The following is a 23,492-nucleotide window of genomic DNA, read 5'->3' as shown; positions in this document are numbered from 1 at the left end:
TCTGCAGGGCTCTCTCCTACTAGGCCCCCAGTCCCAGAAACATCCTTGCCAGCATCATGTGCCTGTTACTTCCCTTTGCCCACCTTCAGGCCACGAGGGGAAGAGCCCGCCCGGGCAGCCACTACCCTGATATAAAATGAACACAAAGACGAACTTGGTGAGTAGTCGTTTCAAATAGAAATGGAGAGAAAATCTGAGGGTGCAGTGTGCGTTGAAGGCAGACTTGAGCAGATCAAAGTCCCCACCCACACGCCACTGCGACGACGGAAAACACCACAAGTGGCAAGAGAAAAATGGGACCGTTAGCGGGTGAGCAAGAGGCGGTGACAGCAGAGTTACAACTAAGAATGTCATGACTTGGGTTACGACTTCCATTTTTAGCACCGTTAATGTATTCGTTTAAATCTATATTAGCACCTTGTCCCCAGGCAGAACGACAAACCATCCAAACATTTTAAACTTTGGGGGAAACAGGAAGGGGAAGATCGAAGAGGGAGGAACCGGTACTGCGGAAGGAGGCAGGCGTGGAGTTAGATCACCAGATCTTTGTCAATATCCTCTGCAAAGCAAGACAAGAGAACAGAGTTAGAACGCGAGGCCCTGTGTGGGTGAAGACCCGCTTCCCGAGGAGTCAGTGAGTCCCACCCATCCCCAGGCCAGGGGTCAGGTGACCGGCCCAGGGTCAGCCAGGAACCTGGTGACTGATAACCTTGGCCTCCCGACCCCTGGCCTGCTCCTGTCACTAACACACGCTGCCAAGCTACACTTCCTGTCTCCCGTCTAGGTGCCTGCAGCTCCCCAAATCGGACGAGGCACAGACTGAGGGCTGTGTTTGAGGAAGGGAACGGTAAAGACAGCCAGATGGACAGGAGGCTGCCTGAGAGAACAAGACCCACCCAGACAGGGGTTAACTAGGCACAGGGAGCACAGCTGGGTAGAGAGGATGGACGCACAGATGACGGAGAGCAGAGGAGGGAGGGGAGGGGATGGTGGCCCCTTCGCTCAGACACTCACGCTCCTTGATGCCGAAGCAGCCAGCCCACTCGTCCAGGGCAATGTACTTGTCATTGTCCAGGTCACAGGTCTCAAAAAAGCGGGTGGTGCAGTGCTCCATGGGGATGAGGGGTGCACGCAGTGGGGCCAGCTCCGTGTGGGACAGGTACCTGGGGGCAAGAGGCAGGGAGGGCCTGCGGTGTTGGAAAGCCCCACACTCCAGGAGAGGCCAGAGAGCGAGGCTACCCCACAGGGCGAAGGAAGGGGTGGGCAAGCGGAACAGAAGTTAGGCTTCTGGTCTACCCCTTCGCTCTGCCGCTGACCTGCTGTGGGACTGAGAGCAGGCACTGCCCTGCTCTGAGCCTCAGTTTCCTCCTCATCACAGGAGGCAGAGTTGACTGTACATCTAAGGACCCTTCCATTTCTGAGATTCCATAGATTCATGACAAAGGCCTCTTGGTGCATTTGTTTCCTCACTGGCTGAGAATTGGGACAAGGAAACTTAAAATGAAAATATTCTACTACTGGTAGATCAAAATCTGGTATGAAACAACAGTGCATGTTTCCAGGGACACACACGTATATAGCGACAAATGCCTAGAAAAGAGTCTAAAAAGAGACACACGAAAATGGTGACGGTGCTGCCTTCTGGGGAGAAGTGGGAAGGGGCTACGACTGGCAGGTCAGTCAGAGGCCTCTAACCTCCACAGAACTTTCACTTTTTGTCCATCATAATGTGTGAGAGAGAGGCCTTCTGACTTGTCTCCCACTTCATTCCTCCAGCCGGCCTTGACTCCAGAGCACACGTATGAATTTTTTTCTTTATCCCCCAGAGCCCTCAACCAGTTGTCTTCAAAACACTCTTCCCCAAGGGCCACACCGTGACTCCAGTTTTCTCTCTAACCCCGAGTCCCTCACGCCACCCACCGCATGGAAGGAATCACACAATGCTGGAACTGGAAGGAACATCCCTTCCCCTTATGTTGTATATCGATGGGAAAACTGAGGCCCAAAGAGGGGCAGGAACTCAGGCAAGGTCACCGGGCAGCTCTGGGACAAGAAATGGGAGGGTGCATTCCCCTGGCCCCGGCTGGAGCACTTTCCCAGATGCACAGTCCTGCAGCCCCATCCGGAAGTCTCTCTCCTGGTCCTTTCATTGTGGTGGGACCCAGTGGCTCAGCCTGAGCTCAGGATGTCCCCTGCCTTCTCCTTTCCCTCCACCGTGAGTGACTCAGCTGGATCCCAGACATGGAAAGAGCCTGGGAGAGAAGCAGCAAGGGGATTCCCAGAGCTGAGAGACCCCAGCCACTGGGGACTGCAGCCAGGGTGCCATGGCTCCAGGCACACAGGCCGGCCCAAGAACGAGGGGTGAGCATCCCAGACGGGAGCACCCCTGTGCCCAGTGTCCTCCCCCAGGCATGGAAACAGGGTGGCCCCCCATTCTAGGCTCCTCCGAGAACCCACAGCAAGAGAGGCCAGAGGGCTGTGGTGAGGGGTCATCACAACCACTGCTCGACCTTGCATGCAGCGAGCCACCACTTACACCCCTTCTGGGAAACTTTTTACTTCTTCCTTCAATTGGGAGAAGCAGGTCATCACCCAGAGTGTGAGCTTCATGGGGGCAAGGACCGCGTCAGGTCTGATCACTGTCAACCACCCTGCCTGGGACAGTGCTGAGCACATAGCAGGTGCTCAGTAAGTGTGTGTTCACTGACAGTAAGTGTGAGTCCCTGTACCGCACCGTAGCTGCACCGCACGTCAAAACCCATCTGGACGAGAGGGAAGAACAATTAAACAAGGGCTTGCGGTGTGGATGGGATTGGCAGTGTGGGTCTTTTTAAGTCCCAGAGCCAGTTTGCCCTCTTGGGACTGGGTCTCAGGTCTTGCTGAAGGACTGTGAGCACGCTGGCTAGCCCACCTCTGCCCCCACTACCCCATGGAGGCTGAGCTCCTTCCTAGCTCACACTCCCTCAACTAGTGGATGCCCAAGGCCAGCATGCACAGGGGTGAGGAGGGATTTTCAACTCCAGCTGACTCCTGCTTCCTCTGGCATGAAAATTTCTTATGGTTTCCTTCCTCTCGGGTCTGCATCTTTTATCCTCTGCCTGTTCCTTCCTGCCCCGGCCCCTGCACAAACTGGGTTCTGGCGCTGGGCACAGCAGAGGCTGCAGAGAGGTTTTCTGGCCATACCCAGTGCACCTACCACCCCTCACCTACAACTCTGTCTCCTCCAGCACCAAGCCGGAGCAGCGCCCTGTGATCCTGAGGGCCTGAGGCCTTACCCGTCAATGGGGTGCTGGTCCAGCTGGCCAAACTGCCAGTGCACAGGGAAGATGTACATGTTGTAGTTCTTCTCGAAGTCCCGGGCCAGCAGCTCCACGGGGTGGTCGCCAGCCTCCAGGCGCTTCTCGTTCTCATGGATCTTCTTCACCTGTGAGAGCAGATGCTGGGTGACAAAGGGTCCAGGGGAGACGGTCCAGGGCAGCGAGGGCCCCTCCTCTTCCAACAGTAAGCCAGAGGCAGAAGAGACCAGCCAAGGCCAAGGTTCAAAATGAGGGGAGACAGTGGCACAGGTGGGTTCCAGCATCTCATCCACAGAAGTGGAGGCCAGGGGTGATCTCAAAGGGTTCTGTCTCCATAGCGCTGTCCCACCAAACTCCCCTTGGGAGCGTGTGAAAATGCGGCTTCCTGGGCCTGTTTCCACAGAGACACTGATCCTGTGGGCCTGAGATGGGGCTCAGGAATCTGCACTTTATCAGCACTCCAAGCGCTGGATACTTCCAGTAACGTTTAAGATCCGCAGATTCAGAAAGAAAAAGGAATTGGGCTGTTTGTGCTCCTTTTGTGTAACACTGGGCTAAACAGAGTAAGCGGGTCTCTCTGTTACAGGACTTCTCAGGCTGTATGATGTGAATGTGTATTATGAGCCTCCAAAGGCAGCGAGAAGTCTGCATCTCAGTGCCCAGAATACGGCCACTTGTCAGAGCCGCGGTCTAGGCTTACGTGTGGGGGCTGAGTTCTAGGAACGGGACTGGATCTCAGCCAGCCCGGGGCCAGGAGCCACCTCACTCAGTGCCAGGCAAGGGCCCTGGGACAGGATGGAAAGAGAGCACTTACTCGCAGCTTCTGCTTCTCAGTCAGAAGATTGTTGTTCTCATCCCTCTCGTACAGAGTGACCAGGACGTTCTTGAGCCAGTCCCGCATGCGCAGGGGGAATTCAGTCAGCTCAGAGTCCAGGCAGCGGGGGATGTCTGGGGTCCAAAACACAAGGGTGGTCAGCACGGACCCTGACTCTCCCTGCCTGAGGGCCAGCGTGCTGGCTGAGCCTCTCTTCCCACCCAGGGCTTCCCCCTACAGCTATTTCAGTCGGTGACCTTGGCACTGTGGCTCAGCCTTTCTGGGACAGTTTTTCACACCGCAGTGAGCAAAGGAGATTGTGTGGGGGAGGAAGGCTCCGCAGATGGGGATGTAGAGGCGTGTCTGCTCTTCCCTTGGCCTGGTCTGGTCTGCTGAGGGAAATGGCTCACTCCAGTGACTCCTGCACTTTTCTGGGTCATGAGGCTTGGAGAACAGAGGCCCAGCTCCCACGCCGGTGATACCAGCCATTGGGAGGTGTTTGAGCTGGGAGGCTGGATAACATCTCTCCTTAGGTCCAGCTTAGCTGTGCTGGGGAGGTCAGTAATACTAACCCACCAGAACATTCTTCATGATGATTCCATCCTGATCTTTGGAACTTAGAATCCCAGAATGTCAAACCAAGTCTACCCTCTTATTGGACTTATTAAAGGTCATCATGGGGGGTGGGGAGGGAGGGCTTGCTCAAGGCCACACTATGAGTCTCATCCACCATCCCAGGCATGTGGTTGTCCTGGAGCTGAGAGGTCTGTCCTTCCCTCATCCTGAGTCTAGGGAAAGTCCCCTCTGCGGCTAGGACCACTACCTTCTCCACCACCTGCTGGGGAGTGGAAGGGAACATCTGTGGTGGACACACTAGGATTTGGAGCAAGTGAGCAACATGGCCCAAGGACAGCAAGAGTCACTTTGGTAAAAGGGCTCTTGGCCCATTCCTCAGTCTCACTGCCCAAGGATTCCTACCAACATTCCTCTCCCAGCGTCCTGAGCCCCATAACTGGGAGAGTGGGGCTGACCACAAGAGGACCTGGTTTTCTCCTCCCCACCGTTCTGCACTCTGCACACCTCATGAAGCAGGTGAGTGGCTCTCCCTAGCGCCACCTGGTGCCAGAATGTACCATACACACAACATGGGTGTTGTCTTGGAGGAGGATGTGACCTTGGGTGTTTCAGATGATAAGGAGATTGCCAGTGCTGAAGGAGGCACCTGGGCCAGTGCAATCTGCACCTGGAATCCCTAACAAGAAGCTAGACAATACCCTGGCATCCCTTCCCCCAACACCTCACTCCCGGGTTTCTAGAAGAAGGTGGTTAATCATACATCTTAAGTGGGCACTGACTGGCATACCTCATATTTTAAAGCATTCAACCTTGGATTGTGAGTAACTTGTTCTGCGAGGTTCCGTAAGAAGAGCAAACATTTCTAATCAATTTTAACTTGATAAGTGAGTGATGTCTTGCAATATGAGAATGTGGCGCTGAATGTCACATGATCACAACTGAGCCAACGGTTTCTCTCTCTCTCTCTCTCTCTTTCTCACTGTGGGATTGTGGGAGATTGTCTCCCATGCTCGGATGCTCGGTCCCAGGCTGCGATGTTTGGCAGAAATCCGTGATTTTTTTAGAACATTGGAAGATGCCCACAATTGGCACTAGTATATTGTCACTTCAAATTTGTGGACAGTCCTCTGCTGTTCCATACAAGAGTAAGGTTAGGAATGCTTTGCTTCATTCTAGGTCAGGCTGCCTGCAGATAGAGACCCTTTCCTCTGCTGCCTTATTGCCAGGTACATTAAATACAGTACGTGACAAGAGTTTATTAATACTGTACTGTACTCAACATCCATATAAGCATATACAGTGGCCCCCATGCAGAAAAAGATTCCATTGAGCCAATAGATGGCAGTAATTCCATTAGTGATAGTGAAAGTTGTCCTGCACAATAACCCTCCCGTCTCTTATCTCCATAAGGGAAGGTTCATTTGTTTATTTTTCTTTATATTTTATATTTTCTCTATTATTTTATTTCATATTACAGTATTATAATAATTTTATATGAATATTTTTGGGTTGTGGAACGAATCCTCTGAACTTCCATTATTTCTTATGGGGAAATTCGCTTTGATACACAAGTGCTTTGGATTACAAGCATGATTCTGGAATGAATTATGCTTGCAAACCAAGGTTTTACTGTATTTTAAAACCACTTTATAGGCCCAGATCAAACATCATTTTTGTTTTATAATATTGAAGCACTAAAGATTTGGGTTAGCCCTATAGAAGAACATCCTCATCAGTAGAGAAAAGGAATGGTTGTCTTGGATGCTAATGAAAGGTTCCAAACCTTCTCTGACCTTGTGCTTCCACAACTGCTCAGTCCTTCCTAAGAGGTATCCTGAATGCAGATCCAAGAGGAGGCTACTCATAGACAATCATCTCATTTTACAAATGGCAATCCTGAGGCGCCTGGGTGGCTCAGTAGATTAAGTGTCCAACTCTTCATTTCCACTCAAGTCGTGATCTTATGGTTCATGGGTTTGAGCCCCACATCAGCATAGAGCCTGTTTGGGATTCTCTCTCCCTCTCCCTGTCTACCCCTCCCCCACTTGTGTGTGTGCACGCATGTTCTCTCTCTAAATAAATGAATAAACATTTAAAAACTAATAAATGGCAGTCCTAAGGCTCAGAAAGGGAAAGAGACTTGCCCAATGTCACATAGCCCGGGGTCGGCAGAGCCCACATCAGTTCCAGCTCAGCGCTCTCTCTCCCCCTGACACGGGGAGCTGGAAGAGCCCAAGGACGACTCACATTTGCAAGGCCCAATGTAGTCCAGGTGGAGTTTGTGGCCCTTCTTGGTGCCCTCCAGGGTGCACTTGGTGGCAAAGAAGTGGCAGGAAGAGTCAAAGGTCTTGTTGTCGTTGCTGCATACCTGTCAGCAAAGCATAGAGCACAGAGCACCATGCCTTCATTCCCAAAGCCCTTCACTGGTCCAATATATCATCCTTGACCATTTCAGAGATGGGGACACAAAAAGCCAAGCAAAGAACGTGATCAGCCCAAGGTCACACAGTGAACCAGTGCTAGGGTGACCACAAAAATCCACTCTGGGCTCCCGGGCCGATGTTCAGACCATGCTGAGAGCCTCTGTTGGCCTCTGAGCGGAGGTACGATGAAATCAGGCTGAGATATGGGAAAACAAGCCCAGCAGATGTGGAAAGGAGAAATGAAAGATGGGGATGGTGAACAGGCAGAGGGTACTGAAAAAAGTTAATGCAAAAAGACTGGGACTGTTATGCTTAGAAAGGCCTGCTTGCAGGGTTGGCCCTTGGCTGGCATCTGGGAACTTGGCCGATGAACAATTCCCTGCACCTGCTATAAAACATTCCACAGATGATAAGGGTGCCTCACTGCGCCTTGACTGCTTGTACAAACAATACAGTTTGTGCTGAACATCTGCTTTCCTTCTGGGAGTCTGGAATTTGGGTACGTGCTAGGCAGAGGGTGCCTACGTGACTAGCGCTCAGTGCAAACTTTGGGGGCTGAGTCTCTAATGGGTTTCCTTGAGCAAAAACATTGCTCACACGTGGCTGCATCTTTGTAGCTGGGGAAAGAGTGCGTTTTGTGAGAGCCTGCATACGGGTGGAGAAAGTAAGCAAGCCTGGGCACGGATTCCTCCAGACTCTCCCTACATCTTGTTCCCATGTTATTTACTGTGTATCTTTAATATGTCACTGTAGTAAGTCTTAGCTGTGAATACAACTGTACATTGAGTCACATAAGTCCTCCTGGTGAATCTGTCTCTGCACATGAGGGCGGCCAAGCAGAGATGCCGAGGGCTGAACAAGGACTGTAGCAGGAAGTATCTAAATTAGGGGGCAGGGAACCTGTACATACTCACTATGGCTTATATATCACTGCAGAGGGAGAGTTGATGGGCACTGGTGACCACTAGGATGGGGGAAAGGAGTGAGGAGGAGGAAAGACTTGACCATGGTGCTAAACTTTGGAGCCCAGTGGATAAGTTGTACTGGGGAGAGACTAATGATGGAGGACCCAGATAGAAGGTTGTGGGAATAATGCTGGTACCAGATTTCTGTCCTGAGCTAGGTCATCACTAGCACATTAGTTGTCGTGAGTGGGCACTCAATAATTCATAATTACATGAATGGATGGATAGATGATTATTGTAATTATTTTACCATAAAATAATTACATGAGTAGACGGATAGATGGTTGGCTGGGTGAACGAGTCCTACTGGAAGCAGAATGGAGAAGTTTGAAAGATTTTTTTCAAAGAGTATATACTGGGTACTAAGTACTACCTAACAAATCCCCACAACCACCCTATGAAATAAAGACCATTTCTATCCCCACTTCAGAGATGAAAAAACTGAGACTTGGAAAGTTTCTACACTTAGCTAAGATCTCACAGCTGACATGGGTGGAGATGGGGTTTGAAGTCAACATGTAGTCTGAGCCCAGAGCCTACATTTTTGGGTGCTTTGCTGGGCTGCTCCCAAGCAGAAAAGCCCCTATCTCAGTGTCCGATGTTCTTAATATAGTCCCTTCTGGATCTGGTAGAGACCTGGGAATCTGATGGTGCCAAATAAATTCTTGTTGGTTGCTGGAGAGAGCTGGTGACAGGCAGAGACTTACCTCAACTTTCCTGCTGTGACTATCTAGTGTGGGGACTTTTGAGACGGGAACCACTCCAGAGAGTCACCGAGCCACCAGTGTTTACGGCGGCCACTCCGTGTTTACAAAGGCCCAATCCCTCAGCCCCCTGCCCTTACCTTCTCAAAATCGCCAATGGGGGCAGGGCAGCTGGTAGGGTCCTGGCACACGCACATGGGGGTGTTGTTCTCATCCAGCTCACACACTTTGCCATGTTTGCAGTGGTGGTTCTGGCAGGGGTCTGGTAGAGTACAAGGCCATGTAGTTAGCAACAGCAGGTCCACCCCAACCCAATCAGACTGATCCTTGGGCCCAACTCCTCTCCTGTGGCCCCCTCTCTGGGCTTTGGGCAGCCCTGAGTCCTCCTTTCTCTTCTGCTGAGCCCAGCAATTGGCATTTAAGGGAGAAATTGGCTCGGTCTGGGTATTGGAGATTCAGTGCGAGGTCAGGGTCAGGCACATTTTGGGCCTGCAGGCTTAATCCGGAACCCAGGAGCACTGGATACCGTATGACTCCCTTGAGGATTGAAGCAACCACTGTGTTCTCAGCTCTCTGTTCCTCAGTGATAGTGAGGCATTTTTGGATTATAGAATAAACTTTCTAGAATGATGGAAAATCAACCATTGTCACGGAGCCAGGGAGCTGTGAGGCCAAGCAAAACAGACTTGAGTGGCTGTAAAGGAAAAGGGAGAAGAGCCTTGAGGCTCACACTGAACAATAGAGCCCGGCCGTGTCTGGTAAACACCGGATGAGGGTGGGCCTGGAGGAGGGAAGGAACAGACTCATTAGATGCCCCTCTGCTCCAACAAAAGCTCTGTGCCCTCAGGATGACAGCTCAGTCTAGCCATTTCCTCCTGATGCTTGGTTTGGGGTATTTTAGTCATTCTTTATTGGGTGCCTTCCCTGCCAGGCAGTGGACCAAGTGCCCTTGGGCTTTATCTCATAATCTTCTAACAGCCGTGGGGTGAGGGTCCACCACCTTCGTCATTCCTATGTTAGAAATGAGGAAGCAGGCTCAGCGGAGCTAAGCAAGCTGTCGCAGGGCACTTGCAGAGGGAGTTGACAAGTTTAGAGGCAAACCTCGGTTGGTCTACCTCCCAAGTCCACGCTGGTAACGCCTTGTGTTGGAGATGGAGCACGGTGTGCCGAGCCGGTGGCTGTAGGACACTTCTGTCCCCTGGCACGAACCCCAAGGGTAGCATTAAATGAGCTTTGTCAGGTTTCCAAGCTTTATTTTCTCACAGCTGTGTGAAACGATTTTCACATAAGCTAATGAGTATAAAAGCTCCCAGAGTGCCCTCAGGTCTGTGCCCATGTGGGGCAGGGCCGAGACAGAGGTCATCGAGGAGCTCAGTGACCAGATGTGACCAGTGACCACATGTGACCTGCAGCCTCCATGGGAATATGAAACCCAACTGTGGGATCAGGGCAGACAGCTGTGAGGGGAGAAGGCCACTTCTAGCTTGGGAACATCCCTTCCTGACACTCACAGCCTAGACAGCCTGTCTATAAATAGATCATTCCCAGATTCCAGAGAATATTCCCAACCTTTGAGTCAACACTGTTCCTCCTCCACGGCCCGCCCTGCGGGGAGGACCTCACCCTAAATTTCCTTAGGAAGGAACCTCACGTAGGCTGTTGCCATGCCCCAGGCTCAAGCGGTGGAGGGCAAAACTGGATACAAGATATGAGAAAGAGACCTACTTTCAGCCACCACCTCCTCTTCAGTTTCCTCAGCACCTTCATCGAATTCTCCTACTTCCACCTGCACAGGGTTGGCTCCCACAGGTCCCTGGGGTGGGGGGAGAAGAGTGAGTCAAACGGCCCCTACCTTCAGAGGTAAAGACTGGAGGGGACTTGCTCGGTGCTTCAGGTCCCACAAGAGGAGAGATGAGCTGGAAAGCTGGTTCAGGCCCAGGGCACACAGTGAGCACAGATGTCAGGGTCAGAATTGAGATGGACTCTTACAGGCCCACCGAGATGCCTCAGAGGCCCCGAGGGATGTTAGGGCAGGAGGGGTACCCAGCCTGCCATCTCTGCCAGCTGTGTCACGGCAGCTCCCCTTCGTGTTTAATGTAGGGGGAGACTGTGGATGATAGCCTCAGAAAAATTGTCCTACAGCTTAAAAATAAAAATTTCAAAATCATAGCTCTCAACTCCAGGGTTCCATTGAAGTTAACAGGGAGCATTTAAAAGTGTGTCAAGGTTGGGGAATACACAGGATTCACATCTGTGCTGTGTGTGCACATGAGAAAGAGCAAATGCCCTGTCCCAGGATCGAGACTCACAGCTACCTGGTTTCTCCGGGGAATGGATGTGGAGGTCTGGGGACCCTACCCACCTACCTCTGCCACCTCAGCCACGGTTTCCTCTACCACTTCCGTCTCATCAGGCAGAGCTTCCTGTTGCTGTTAGGAAGAGAAAATGGGGTTCAGAGAGGGCCGCGGCCAGGGCCGGCTTTGCCTCCGAAGTGCCTCCAGCCTGGGGAGCTAGGAGAGCAGCTCCCTGGAGATCCCCAAGGCTGTGTCTCAGGGGTGCTAAGGGAAAAAAGAAACAGGGGTCCTATGGAACATTGGAGCACTCTCCTTTATATATTTTATATCTGAGGTGTCTATCCCAATAAGATGTAGCTTGGAAAAGCACTTTCATTGCTTGGAATTCCTATGAATCTGGAAACCACTGTTGGAGACTGACTTCTTTCACCTTATAGATTGGAAAGCTGAGACCCAGGGGGCATGAACACCATGAATTTTAACAGATGTCATTATTTTCCCTGAAAGTATGATGTTCTTATCATGATTTTGTTTCTTTCTCGCCATGTCAACTTGGAGGAGGAAGAAACAAATAACACAACTTTGACATGCCTGGCTGGTTGGGGCTTCTTCTAAGTAACTCTAACCCTGCCAAATCTTTTGCCAAAATCTACCAGCCAGAGTCCACCATCACTCACACCTCCTAGCGGAGAAGGGGTGAGGGAATCCTAGGTTGAAAGAAACTGTTTGTCTGCCACCCACTTCTTTCCCTCTCTTCCAGTAATGGCTTCCGGATTAGCTTTGAATGACCACTGCTGTGCAAGTCTAAGTCTTGGAGGGGCTGTCTGTCAGTCAGGGTGCTCTGCACTCCCCTGGCCAAGAAGCAGACCCGGGACCCAAGCCCAACAGGACTGGTTCTCCTTGAATTTTTGTTAGATCGTCTTGGCACATTTTCTCAAGACGTGAAACCGTTGAAGCAGATCCATTCAAATGGCAGCACCTCGGAGACTGTCTACTTGTTCTCACCTCCCAGATTCTGGACCTGTCCTCCTCCGGTCCTCCCCAAGGCCTTAGATTTCATGATCTACTCCAGTAACCGTCCCCCTCCTAATGTGGTCAGATGGGAGCCATTTGGTTGTTGTTTGCAACCAAACAGTCCTCACTGACTTGAAAACTAACCAGCTTTCTCTGTGGGTGCTAAAAGTTCACCTTCTCCTCACATGGAAATCTCTCTTCTCTGGACGCTTCATCCAGGGGTCCTCATCTCAATTTTTCTCCTGACCTTATTAGTATAAGAAACAATCTTTAAAAAAAAATAATAATAAGGCACATAATGAGATAGGGAAGCCCCTGGGCCCTCCAAGCATCCAGGGCCAGCAGAGTCAGTGCCACTGAGCTGGTGGTGGGAGACCAAGTGCATATGCTCTCTAAGTACTTACAGGAGCTGCCAAGGCCCTCCCGGCCAGGCAAAGTAGAAAGAAGATCCAGGCCCTCATGACGCCAGGAATCCTGCAAAGGGACAGAGATTGGGAGTTCAGTGGGGGGCTTCTTGATGGAAAGCCCCTTCTGAGCTGAATTCCTGTGATATGCAAGATAAAATTTAGACGGTGCATGTAAAGTGATAGTGGAAGGTGCCAGAGAAAATTGCTTCACTCCATTCTCTTCCAGTCCCTACTGTATGAGGAGAAAGTCTCAGTTTGCTGCTAAGATGTCTTTAATACCTTTCTAGCACTCTTCTATCTTCCTTTTTTTTTTTAAGTTTATTTCTTTATTTTGAGAGAGAGAGAGAGAGAATGAGCAGGAGAGGGGCAGAGAGGAAGAGAATCCCAAGCAGGCTCCACTGTCAGTGTATAGCCCAACACAGGGCTCGAACTCACAAACCACAAGATCCCGACCTGAGACAAAATCATGAGTCAGACACGTTTAACTGACTGAGCCACCCAGCCTCCCCCCTCCTTTTTAACAGAGAACAGACCTCCGGCTCAGAGCCTCCACAGGAAACTATATCCAGATGGAATTCAACAAAGTTGTTTTGTCTTCTTTGTGTTTATTTTTATAGTTTCCTTCCATTTAGGACAAAAGACAAAAGATTTTTCCATTTATGGTAAAGATCTAAAGTCTCTTTTCCCAATACATTTATTTAAGTTTTTAAAAAGTGGTTCAGCAAAGGTGGTTGGCTAACTCGTCAAGTTTGGGCAATACTGAACCAGATCATCTTCAGAGACCCTTAATCCCTGATGTTACAGAATTCTTTTTCTTCCCATCCTCCAAGCCCTCCTCCTCCTCCTTTCCCTCCTCCTTCCTACAGCTCCGAAAGAAGGGGGGAAGTTAATAGGCAAATAAAGCCCTCCTGCCAATTTAAGATAATTTAAGACATTCTAAAAGAAAGGAGGGGGCACCTGGGTGGCTCAGTCGGTTAAGCGTCCGACTTCGGCTCAGGTCATGATCTCGCGGTCTGTGAGGTAGAGCCTGACATCGGGCTCTGTGCTGACAGCTCAGAGCCTCGAGCCTGCTTTTGATTCTGTGTCTCCCTCTCTCTGCCCCTTCCCTGCTCACACTCTGTCACTCTGTCTCTCTGTCTCTCTCTCTCAGAAATAAATAAACTTTTAAAAAAAAAAAGAAAGAAAGAAAGAGGGGTGCCTGGGTGGCTCAGTCATCATGCTCTCTCTCTCTCAAAAATAAACATTAAATAAATAAATAAAACAAAGAAGAATCGCCTTGGAGTGTGACCAATCAGCAGCCACATCTTCTCCATTCTACCCAGAAGGGACAGCACTTTTCTGGATTCTCCAAGGAAACGATCCAAATGCTTGCATGTATTCATGTTTTCTCCTCTTTTCCCTTCACAGCTGAAGGATATTAGCTGAGATCTAGAACATTCTCCTGCCCTGGCCACTGCTAAGATTTCATTCTCTAGATGCTAAACTCTCTGCTCCAAAAGTCTCATGACTGAAAAGGATTTGGGGGCAGAATCTTCTCTGATGATTCATTGCCAAACTGCCATCCCTCAGAAAGGGAACTGTGGTGGGGACATTTTATTTCTTGTTCTTACTGGATGGACTTCTATTCCCAAATGGATTTAGAAAGGTCTTCCTTATATGGAACTAAGTTTGCCTCCCTCAACCTTCTGGTCTAATCTGTCCCCTCTCCTGTGGCTACACAAAAGAAGAGTTCTCCTTCTGCCTCCAAGCAATGTTTAGTCAAGGTGAGCAGAGGCCTTGTCTTCCCTCTTTTGTCCCACAAACATCTATATTGGGCTCGTCATCCCTAGTTCTTTCCAAGACTTTTCCAGTGGCCAAGCACCTTGGAGGTACCTTGGCATCATGGGAAAAAAAAAACAAAACACTCAGCTTGGAATTCAATGCCAGGGGACCCCGATTGGCCTCCAAACTATCTTGGTATATTGGTTAAAATCGCTGGTCCTCTCTACACCTCATGGCCCCTTCCATTAGTTGTGAGGGTTAGACAAGGCAAGCTTTGAGGTTGTGGGCTGGGCTCTTAAAATGCCCTTAAAATGACGCTGGCACACGCTGGTCTTAGCATGTGTCTTCACCTGTGGTCTAACCTGTCTTCACTTGGCCTTGAGTATTTGGACGGTAGAAACAGGTAGAGGAAGAGCAGACTTCATAATGGTCCTTTATTGTATGAAAATAGACCTAAAACCTCACCTCTTATTTCACGGCGTGTGTATGAAATAAAAGTAATAGAAATTTAGAAGAATCAACCTGGGAGCCTGGCATTGCTTCACCCTGGCTCCAACCCCCAGACTAGTCCAGTCTTCCGTTTCCAGGCAATTTTTAGAATGTTCCTGCCCCACACAGTGGTATGCTTGTCCCCCCCCCACCCCCCCAGACCTACAAGTGGAAAAATCTCCCCGTCCTAAGATTTTATGAATGGAACAGGAGAGAAACATCAATGAAGGACTTGTCTGGGGCTGTCTGAAGTTAAAGGGCCAAAGTGAGACTGGTAACTAGAAGCAAAAAAAACAAAAAAAGGAAAGGAAAGGCATTGTCTGGGATCCAGTGACACAGAAGTCATCTCATTGGAGAAATACCCCAGCCAGGGCTGGAAATTTAATGGGCTTCCAATTGAAAAGCCAGGAAGACCCCATCTCCAGAGTCTGTCCTTCACGTGAGCAGAGGAACCATGCTCCCCTCCCTGGCCAGGGAAAGGTCTATTGGTCAGCTCTTTGGTCCATCCTGCCTCTCCACCAGCCTGCACTTCGTTCCTAGTGGCACAGTCACCCTTCCTGCCACTGGTTTTGCAGCCAGAACCAAAAAATAATTCTAAATCTTCCAGTGCATGTAACAAGCATCTAAAGGGCTTCCATGTGCACTGTCCCCTTGGAGCCTGTGCTGTGCCACATGGGCAGACAAGGCACGGGAGGGCTTGAGTCCCACTTTCCTGATGAGCCTGCAGTTGAGAGGAGGAAATCCTGCAACGTGCAAGCCTCTTCCGAGTCAAACTCCCTCAACAAACTACATTCTTAGGAGTTGAGTTGGGCCTATTAGGGGTTATGTCTGGTGTGGGAGTGGGGGAGAAATGCAGAAAGTGACAGTGTTAAGAAAATGACCCAAAATCTTAGAGAAAGCATGAATTTCCGAATTTGGGGTCCCACCCAGTGCCCAGTGCTACATCACCAGTCCCAGAACCCTTTGCATCCAGATGATGGGCCAAGAGGGAAGGGGAATGACTGGACTGTTCTTCCTGCACGGCCACACTTTCTACACGTGCATAGGATCCCCAAGGCTCTCTGAAACAGGTCTGGCAAAGGGGCCAGCCACCCATCCTGCACAGCCAAGGGGTTGCAACAGTAACCCCAGAGAGGTCAGAACAGAGTCAGACCCCGGCATTCAGAACACATTCTCTGCCAATCAAACCTAGATCTGGTCCGTCTGGTGAGAGTATAAACCGCTTTGTAGAAATGATTGGTATCAAATGAAAACTCACTCCTTTGTATCTCTTTAGTTTGTGGTGATGCAGATGTCCATCCTTTTCAAAGTGTTTTCACAATCCAGCATCCCACTGGAGGCTCAAAGCAAGTCTTTCTGCCCCATAGTACAGGTGAGAAGGCTGAGGCCAAGAGAGGGGAAGACATCTTCTGAGAGCCCCAGGAAGTGAGTAGCAGGGCTGGATGAGGACCCAGGTGGCTCCGCTCTACCACTGCCAAGCTCTTGGTCTCACACAGTTTCCCTTGGCAGCTGCTACCTCCCAGGTGCTCACCCGAATGGCGCCCAGTTGGGCTGTGAACTGGCCCGAGGTGCAGGGAAGGAAAGTAGCCTGGGCCAGGGGAGGAACGTGTTTCCCTTGGCTTGGTGGTCACCAAATGCAGACACTGCTCACTCCCACCCCACCACCACCTCCTCCCCCTGTTCCGTACACCGAGTCCCTTCCTTTTGCCTTTATTTGCTCTGGAGATGGCTGAAAACCCGTCCCTGGCTGCCAGCAAGACCTTAAGCTGAGGTCACTTCTCTCTCTTTAGAAAGACTCTGGGGATGGAAAAGTACAGTCAGCCCCCCAGTCCGTGTCCCTCAAAATATAAAGGGCCTCCTTTGGGCTCTCCCTGGACACTGAAAAGTCCCTTGAATGTCAGAACAGTGGGATATCTCAGAACCATGGAGTTTTACACTGTGGGTCTTGGAATCATAGGCCCTTAAGAATGTGAAGCACAGACTTTGAGTTGTAATCATCAAATCTGATTTGGGGAGAAATAGATTTATGGAGCAGGGAAGTCTAAGAGAACCTTTTGCAGATGATGAAAATATTCTTTATCTGAATTGTCCAATATGGCACGCGTGGCTGCCGAACACTTGAAATACCACTCGTGTGGATGGACTGAACTTTTAATTATATTTCATTTTAATTAACTTAAATTTAAGTAGCCATGTGTGGCTAGCGGCTACCATATCAGAGTGGTTACAAACTTTTGTAGAAGCAGTATAGCGGAAAGGTAAGCTCATGGGGCTCTGGAGACAGAGCATACAGTTTCAAATCCCTACTCTGCCACTGAGTAACTGTGTCACCTTCAGAAAGCAACTTTCCCTCTCTGGGCCTCAATTCATTTCTCCCTCTGTAAAACGGAAATAATACACCTATCTTGGAAGGCTCACGGGTGATTTTTATGAGAGAATAGAAGAAGTAAGCAATGTTGTCTGGAAGGGCATCCCAGGATCCCAGAATCTCCATCCCCCTCAAGAACCCAGGGCAAGAACCCCCAGCGCTTTGTCTGTGGCCTAGGTGTTGGGGTGGAACGAAGGAGACATTGCTCCTCTTGGTCAAGGGGACACCATCCCAGCCTCCAGAGAACACAGTGACGAAGCCTGGGCCCCAGGCTGGCCTCTTAGTTGGCTGCTGACGCAAACCAAGCATCTCTCTCCCACTGTTTGGCTCGGAAACAAGGGTTCCAAAAACACACGTTCCTGGTAAACAAGCCTAAAGAGAGAAAAACAAGTCTGGAGGCTAATAAAGGAATCCCCTCTGTGAGCCAGGCCCGCCAGGGAGCTGGGACTTGGAAGGAGGGCTGAGCCAGGCTAGCGAGGCGCCACCACAGCCGGGGGCGGCCACCCTGGCACTCGCGTCAGGGAGAGAGCGCGGCCGCTCAGAGGTGGTCTCGTGACATGGAAGTCGGGAGTCCTGGGACGCAGTCTTGGCAACACTGCTCCCAGCACAGTGCGCAAACTTAAGGAAGGCGCCTCTGCCCCCTGGACCACACCTGGCCCTGCTCACCTGCACAATGAGGAGGCTGTTTTAGATCAGCGGTGTTCGAAATTATGTAAGCCCTTTCTTGCAATGAGGTCTTCTGCAAAGTCCAATATTTGAAGCAGCTAAGAGCCGTTTGCGTTTGTTGAAACACGAATGCATTATAATCCGTTCGATGAATCAATGTGAAATTTAAAAAACTAAAGCAGGTAAAAGTGGGGCTGAGAAGGGGGCTGAAAGTCCCACGCTCTCAGACATCCCTGAGACACACTGGAGCATCTCCGAGTTCTCCCATAAACTCAGTTTGAAGTCTCTGGGGCCACGTGGTCCCTACGGTTTCTTTCAGCTCTGACTTTCTAAGTCAGCTCAGGCAGAAGCCTTTCAGAGTATCAGCCCTCCCCGCCTGTCCCTGGACTCTGCTTCCAATTTTAATATTTCTTGCTGGAAGGGAAGAAGCTAAGGGATACTTTTAGGGTGTGATGGGCACTTAAGGCTAGGAGTAAAGACATTCTGGGGCAGCTCTGAAGCAGCCCCAGAGTCTGGGACTGGAATCAGCCTGAGATTCCATAAAGGCATTTAGGATGCCACGTTTCATGGTTTCATGGTGGTTAGGAGAGGCCTGGGGTGGAGCTGCAGGCTTTCCTGCTTGGCTCCCTCTAGGGGCCACTGCTGCAATGGGGTGACCACAAACGGAAGGGATGAGAGCTCAGGCTGTCACAGCCCAAGGATAGTAAATACATGGTGTATATGTCTCCACCTGCTCCTCCAATGCACGTGGCAGACATTACTAATCAATCACATGATCTTTTCCCCCTAACATGCACAGTGGTTTCTAAATTTTAAACACAGTTCTTCCAGCAGCCACTAGCTAAGGACTGGCATTGTCAAACCAGGTGAAACCTCTTTGTCATGCTTGTGATTTTGGAGATAAAAGGAATTGAGGCTCAGATAGGAAAAGTAACTCACTTAAGGGCCATACAGCAGGCTGGTGTGATAGCTAAACTTCCAGATGTTCAGAAACATCCAGACGTTCACCTCGTTTTGTTTTGTTTCTTATTTCATATGATCAGTCTTGGATCCCCATGCCATGACTAATACAAGATGACCGAGAGGGGTCCCCAGATAATATAGGTTAATAACCAGTTTCTGAAGGAACCCGGTTCTGGACAGAGTTGGTATCTCCATCCATATTTTTTCTATAGACACCAAGCTCTATGTCTTGAGATGAGGGCAGAACTGATTCTGTACCTAAGACACATCTCCCTCCTGGTTAACAGGAGGCTGTTTTTCTAAAGAATTCTGCCAAGTCACTGCTCGCTGGCTCTGGCTCTGCTCAGCCCAGCCATCCCCGAGTTCAGGGTTGGGGTCAGGATCCAGGCTGTCTGCTGTAGAGAAGAGGTGGCTTCATTAATCCCCAGGGTTGGCTGAAAGCTCCGCTCCAGCCCTCTCTTTCCTCCTTTAAAGACAGGTTAGGGAGAAGCCAGCAGGAAGCAAATGAGCAGCCACCAATTAGCCACATTGTGCTGCCCTAATGGCAAAGCCATGAGGGCTGAGAGAGACCATTGCTGGCCAGCAAAGGAGAGAGAAAAAGTACTGCTCATCACTTATATCCACAGGGCTTGGTTTCACAAGCATGAAACCAAGTGATCAGCTAAAAACCAAAAGGAAAGGAAGGAAGGAAGGAGGGAAGAAAGGAAGGAAGGAAGGAAGGAAGGAAGAAAGGAAGGAAGGAAAGAAGGAAGGAAGGAAGAAACAAAGATGGAAGAAAGAAAGAAAGTGAACATTTGGATATTTCTGAACATGCGGAAGTTAGGCTAAGCTATCAGTTGGCTGTGTGACCTTGAGTGAGTTATCTTCCTTCTCTGATCCTTTACAGCATCTCTATCTGTAAAGTACAGCCAGTGATTTGGTACTGTATGTGTGTGACAGGTCTACCTCCTCATCATAATCTGTCATTGTGTCTGGCTGTGCACATCAGTGTGCAGCTACAAATGGTAGTTGTGTCTGCACACCTGAGTGTGTCCGTGTAGAAGTCACCTATGGCCTTGAAGTCCTCTATGTGAAGCTGTGTATGTGTGTCTTTGTGTGTCCACCTGACAGCATCTGTCTGGTCTGGCCTGGGGAGCTGAGGGTAGAGTTTGTATGTGCATCAAGATGTACACCTGGAGCGTGTCTGTGCTGTGTTGCGAGCCAACATACAGTTCAGGGAGAGGGATGTGAGAGTACGACCTTCTGTGTTTGCTCATGTATGGAGGCATTTATTTTTAGCTGTGCAGGTGGGTGCCTGTTGGTAAAACCAGTGTTTAGAGTCTACATCCTCATGGGTTTGTGTCTGTCCCTGTTTATCTCGGCATACCTATCTAAATAACCTCAAAAGCCAAATATTCTCCTGTTTACCTCACATCCTGTGTTCTTGCCTTTCCTCCATCATCCTTTCCTATTTATAGCTTATTTTCATCAAGGAAAGCTGCTCCTGTAAGTAGCACACCCCAGCCATGCTATCAGTTGACAGGAGTGATAAAGGTTTAAGCAGGACGATTATGGAACCCAAGATTCCCTAGCCCCTCCTCTCTTGTTTCCTTTTCAAGTAGGGGGACAGGGGTGTTGAAAATGTAAGCGAGCTGTTCTTTTTCATGAAAGCAACATCTGGGATTTAGGTTTGCAGGGCTTCAGAGTTCAGAGATGGAAGGAGACTGTCTAGATTCCCCCATTTAACAGATTAGGACTGAGGCCCAGAGAGGGGAAGGGTCTTACCTAATATCACTCACTGTGAGTTATGACTCGCCTCTACCATAGCCTTGGCCAATGTTCTTTTCGCACTGGAGGGTATAATACTCTTGGGAAATACGAAGGTGCCCAAATCAAAATGGATTTAAACAATATTATGTTTCAATTGTGCCTGTTAGCACTTCTAGTAAAGAGAAGTTATAATCAAACCCCAAGATGATGGAGCTCCCAGACAAAAAAGCTGGAAATGACTTCATTAAGTCTTTGGATAACATAAATGTATCAGTTCTAAAAACCCATTGCATTAGGTGGGAAGAGCACAGTTTACCCAGTGCTTCCTGTGTGTCAGCCCATTTCTTCCGCAGGATAGCCCTTTGAGGTGACTGTTGTTACTGTTCTTTAACCAAGGAAGAAACTGGGGCTCAGAAAGGATAATTGATTAGTTCAAAGTCAAACAGCACCTGGGGGGGTGGGGGGGATGGACAGCAGTGGAACTAAAACTCTTCAAGCACCAGTCAGGGAGGCTTATCACAGCCCCTCAGCTGCCTTGGGATCCCTGGAGATCAGCAGGGCAGGACCTAGAGTTTGCTGTCCTGGTATTTGGGGACTGAGTGGAGTAGGGGACATTCAGACCAAGCCTGACGCCTGATGTTCCGAGCGATGTTCTGAGCGCGTTTCAGCGTCCCCTCCCAGCCAGCAGGCAGAGACCCTGAAAAAAAGGTTACCGTGGCAACTCACATTCCTCCCAGAATGAGTCATGGCAAAGAAGAGCCTTTCTGTGGGTGGGACTTGGAGAAAGTTTCAAAAGTTGATTCCTTCTCCAGGCACCCCTTCCCCCCTCCCCTCTCCCTCTGCTTCAGGCTTTGTCGATGTGGCAGCAGAGCACTGTGAGTTAACCCTCTCTTCCCCCAACCACTCTTTCAAAACTGTTTACCCTCCTGCATACATACATCTGTTTCCAGTCCCACACTCCATCTCCATCTCATCATCATGCCCGCTGGCTATCTGGGAGGTAGTGCATCCATTTGAATATATGTTAAGACTAAAGGCAGTGAATACCTCTTGTTCTAAGTTCTCTCTCTCTCTCTTTCTCTCTGTCTCCTATACACACACACACACACACACACACACACACACACACACACTACTGTACACATAGTTTTAAGTGGCTTGCAGATGCTTGAAGCCCATTAAAAGGCCAGTCTGTGGATTCCAGGCTAAGGGACCTTCCCTAGAAAGTTTCAGATGACGTCAGGCACCCAGAAGTCCATCAAGTCCAGTCTTCTCACTTTACAGATAGGGAAACTAAGTCCAGAGGACTCACTTACCTAAGATAACACAAGAAGTAGTCTGCCAACCTACTTCTTATTTGCTTCTCACTCTACCATCAGCACTTGGCGGAGACAGAAATTTAACCCTAGAGAACTGCTGGGGAAAACATTTTCTCCATGTGTTCTGCCTAGAATGCTGTCCTTTCTGTGGGAAAATGTGTGCCTCTCTGTTCTCTTTTGGACAGACTGAGCTTCCTTGAAGACATACTTCCTCTCAGTGCCCCCTTTATCCTTGGTGTCCCTCGGACCCCAGGAAGTCCACTCATCAACCAGCCAATGGAGCCAATGAAGGTAAAGATGGTAGAGACGGGAAGGAGGGCATCCAAAGAGGACTTAACATCCTAAAAGGCTAGACACCAGTCCCATGTAGAGTTTGGGCTTTTCAAATAAGGAGACGCGAGAGGGACGGCCTGGGACTCTCTCTTACCTTCCCCCTTTCTCCCCTTCTTGGCACATCGCCCACCACACCCAGCCTCCCATAGGACCCAGCATCTTGGTTGGATGATATCAGATGCCTGGGGTCTTCAGATCTACCTACCTAAGAGCCACTGCCAGTGAGTTCCTGTGTTTACACCCCGGGCAGCCCCAGATGGGAACAATGCCTAACCCAGGAGTGACTGTCTGACGGTGCTATTTTGGAGTGTGTGTGCGTTGCATGGGGGAGGGTCAGTGGGGGAGAATTCCAGGGAAACAGGAGCCTCCCAGAGGTGCTGATTAAAGGTGGAGACANGGGTCAGTGGGGGAGAATTCCAGGGAAACAGGAGCCTCCCAGAGGTGCTGAAGAAAGGTGGAGACCCCCCCCCCCCATTTGTCCTCCAGAGATAAATTTACCATTCATGCAAAGTCCCTTTTGGAAAACCCCTGACCAGGAACCCAGTCTAGGAAGTATCTTCTGGAATGGGGAGCAGGGCAAACCCTGGCCGCCCTCTGTCCCTGTGCAGCTGTGACCAGATCAGATTCCCAGGAAAGGAGGCTGCCACATTTGTGAAGGGAGCAAAGAGGGTAAGCAGGCAGCCTCCGAAACCAGAGTGGCAAACACACAGAGAGAGAAAACACTCCCTCAAAGACACAGTGAGATTATTTTCTGCAAACCTAAAAGGGAGACAAAGTTATACCACCTGAAAGCAACAGGCAGCCAGTCCGCGGCTCCTGCCCTTCGCGGGAGCGGTGATGGAGCCCCAAGGAGATGAGCGCCCCGTTCCTGACCCAGAGACCTCCCAGTACAGCTTCTCTTTCTGTACACAAACTGCAGGAGTGAGCTAGGGTGTGGGGGCTGAGCAGCCGGAGAAGGGGAAGGCCGGGCGGGGGTCGTGCGTACCTCAGTGGCAGGCAGGCAGGCAGCTGGCGAGTGAGCTCTGAGCTGTGTGAAGGTCCGCAGGAATGTGGAGGGTTTAGAGCCGGGCAACAGGAAACCACTGGAGCTCTGGGCTGGGTCTGTCTCCCCTCCACCCCTCGGTCCCTCCTCCTCCTCCTCTGTCTCCTCCTTCTCCCCCTACCCCGCCTCCCCAGAGCCAAAGCCGGCTATGTCTTCCATTTCTTTCTTCCTCTCCTTACTGTCCTGACCAGACTCCCCAACTCTGCCTGCCTCATGGGTCCTGGGGCTGCTGCCTGCACACACTCATGGAGTGCCAGGGCTGGAAGGGTCCACAGGAATCACCTGGAACCACCTCCTTGTTGTTCAGAG

The 23,492-nt window shown here is 50.2% G+C and overlaps 1 protein-coding gene across 2 annotated transcripts; it reads right to left on the bottom strand.

Moving 5' to 3' along the window:
* Positions 1-369: 369 nt before the first annotated feature.
* On the bottom strand, positions 370-23,235 carry SPARC (secreted protein acidic and cysteine rich). 2 transcript variants are annotated; one of them, XM_077768980.1, is made up of 10 exons: positions 23,127-23,235; positions 12,491-12,560; positions 11,145-11,207; positions 10,504-10,591; positions 8,919-9,040; positions 6,934-7,054; positions 4,111-4,244; positions 3,276-3,424; positions 1,015-1,163; positions 370-559 (listed from the first exon to the last, which is right to left on the bottom strand). In XM_077768980.1, the coding sequence occupies exons 2-10, from the start codon at positions 12,545-12,547 to the stop codon at positions 531-533; spliced, it is 912 nt and encodes a 303-aa protein (XP_077625106.1). In that variant the 5' UTR covers positions 12,548-12,560; positions 23,127-23,235; the 3' UTR covers positions 370-530. The 2 variants fall into 2 exon arrangements, with proteins under 2 accessions (XP_077625106.1, XP_077625107.1); XM_077768981.1 differs by lacking the exon at positions 23,127-23,235 and adding an exon at positions 16,002-16,026.
* Positions 23,236-23,492: the final 257 nt, after the last annotated feature.

This window comes from Crocuta crocuta, unplaced genomic scaffold (genome assembly GCF_008692635.1).
Source record: "Crocuta crocuta isolate KB4526 unplaced genomic scaffold, BGI_CrCroc_1.0 scaffold340, whole genome shotgun sequence".
In the NCBI taxonomy this organism is placed as follows: Eukaryota; Metazoa; Chordata; class Mammalia; order Carnivora; family Hyaenidae; genus Crocuta; species Crocuta crocuta.
This window is presented reverse-complemented; position numbering and strand designations above follow the sequence as displayed.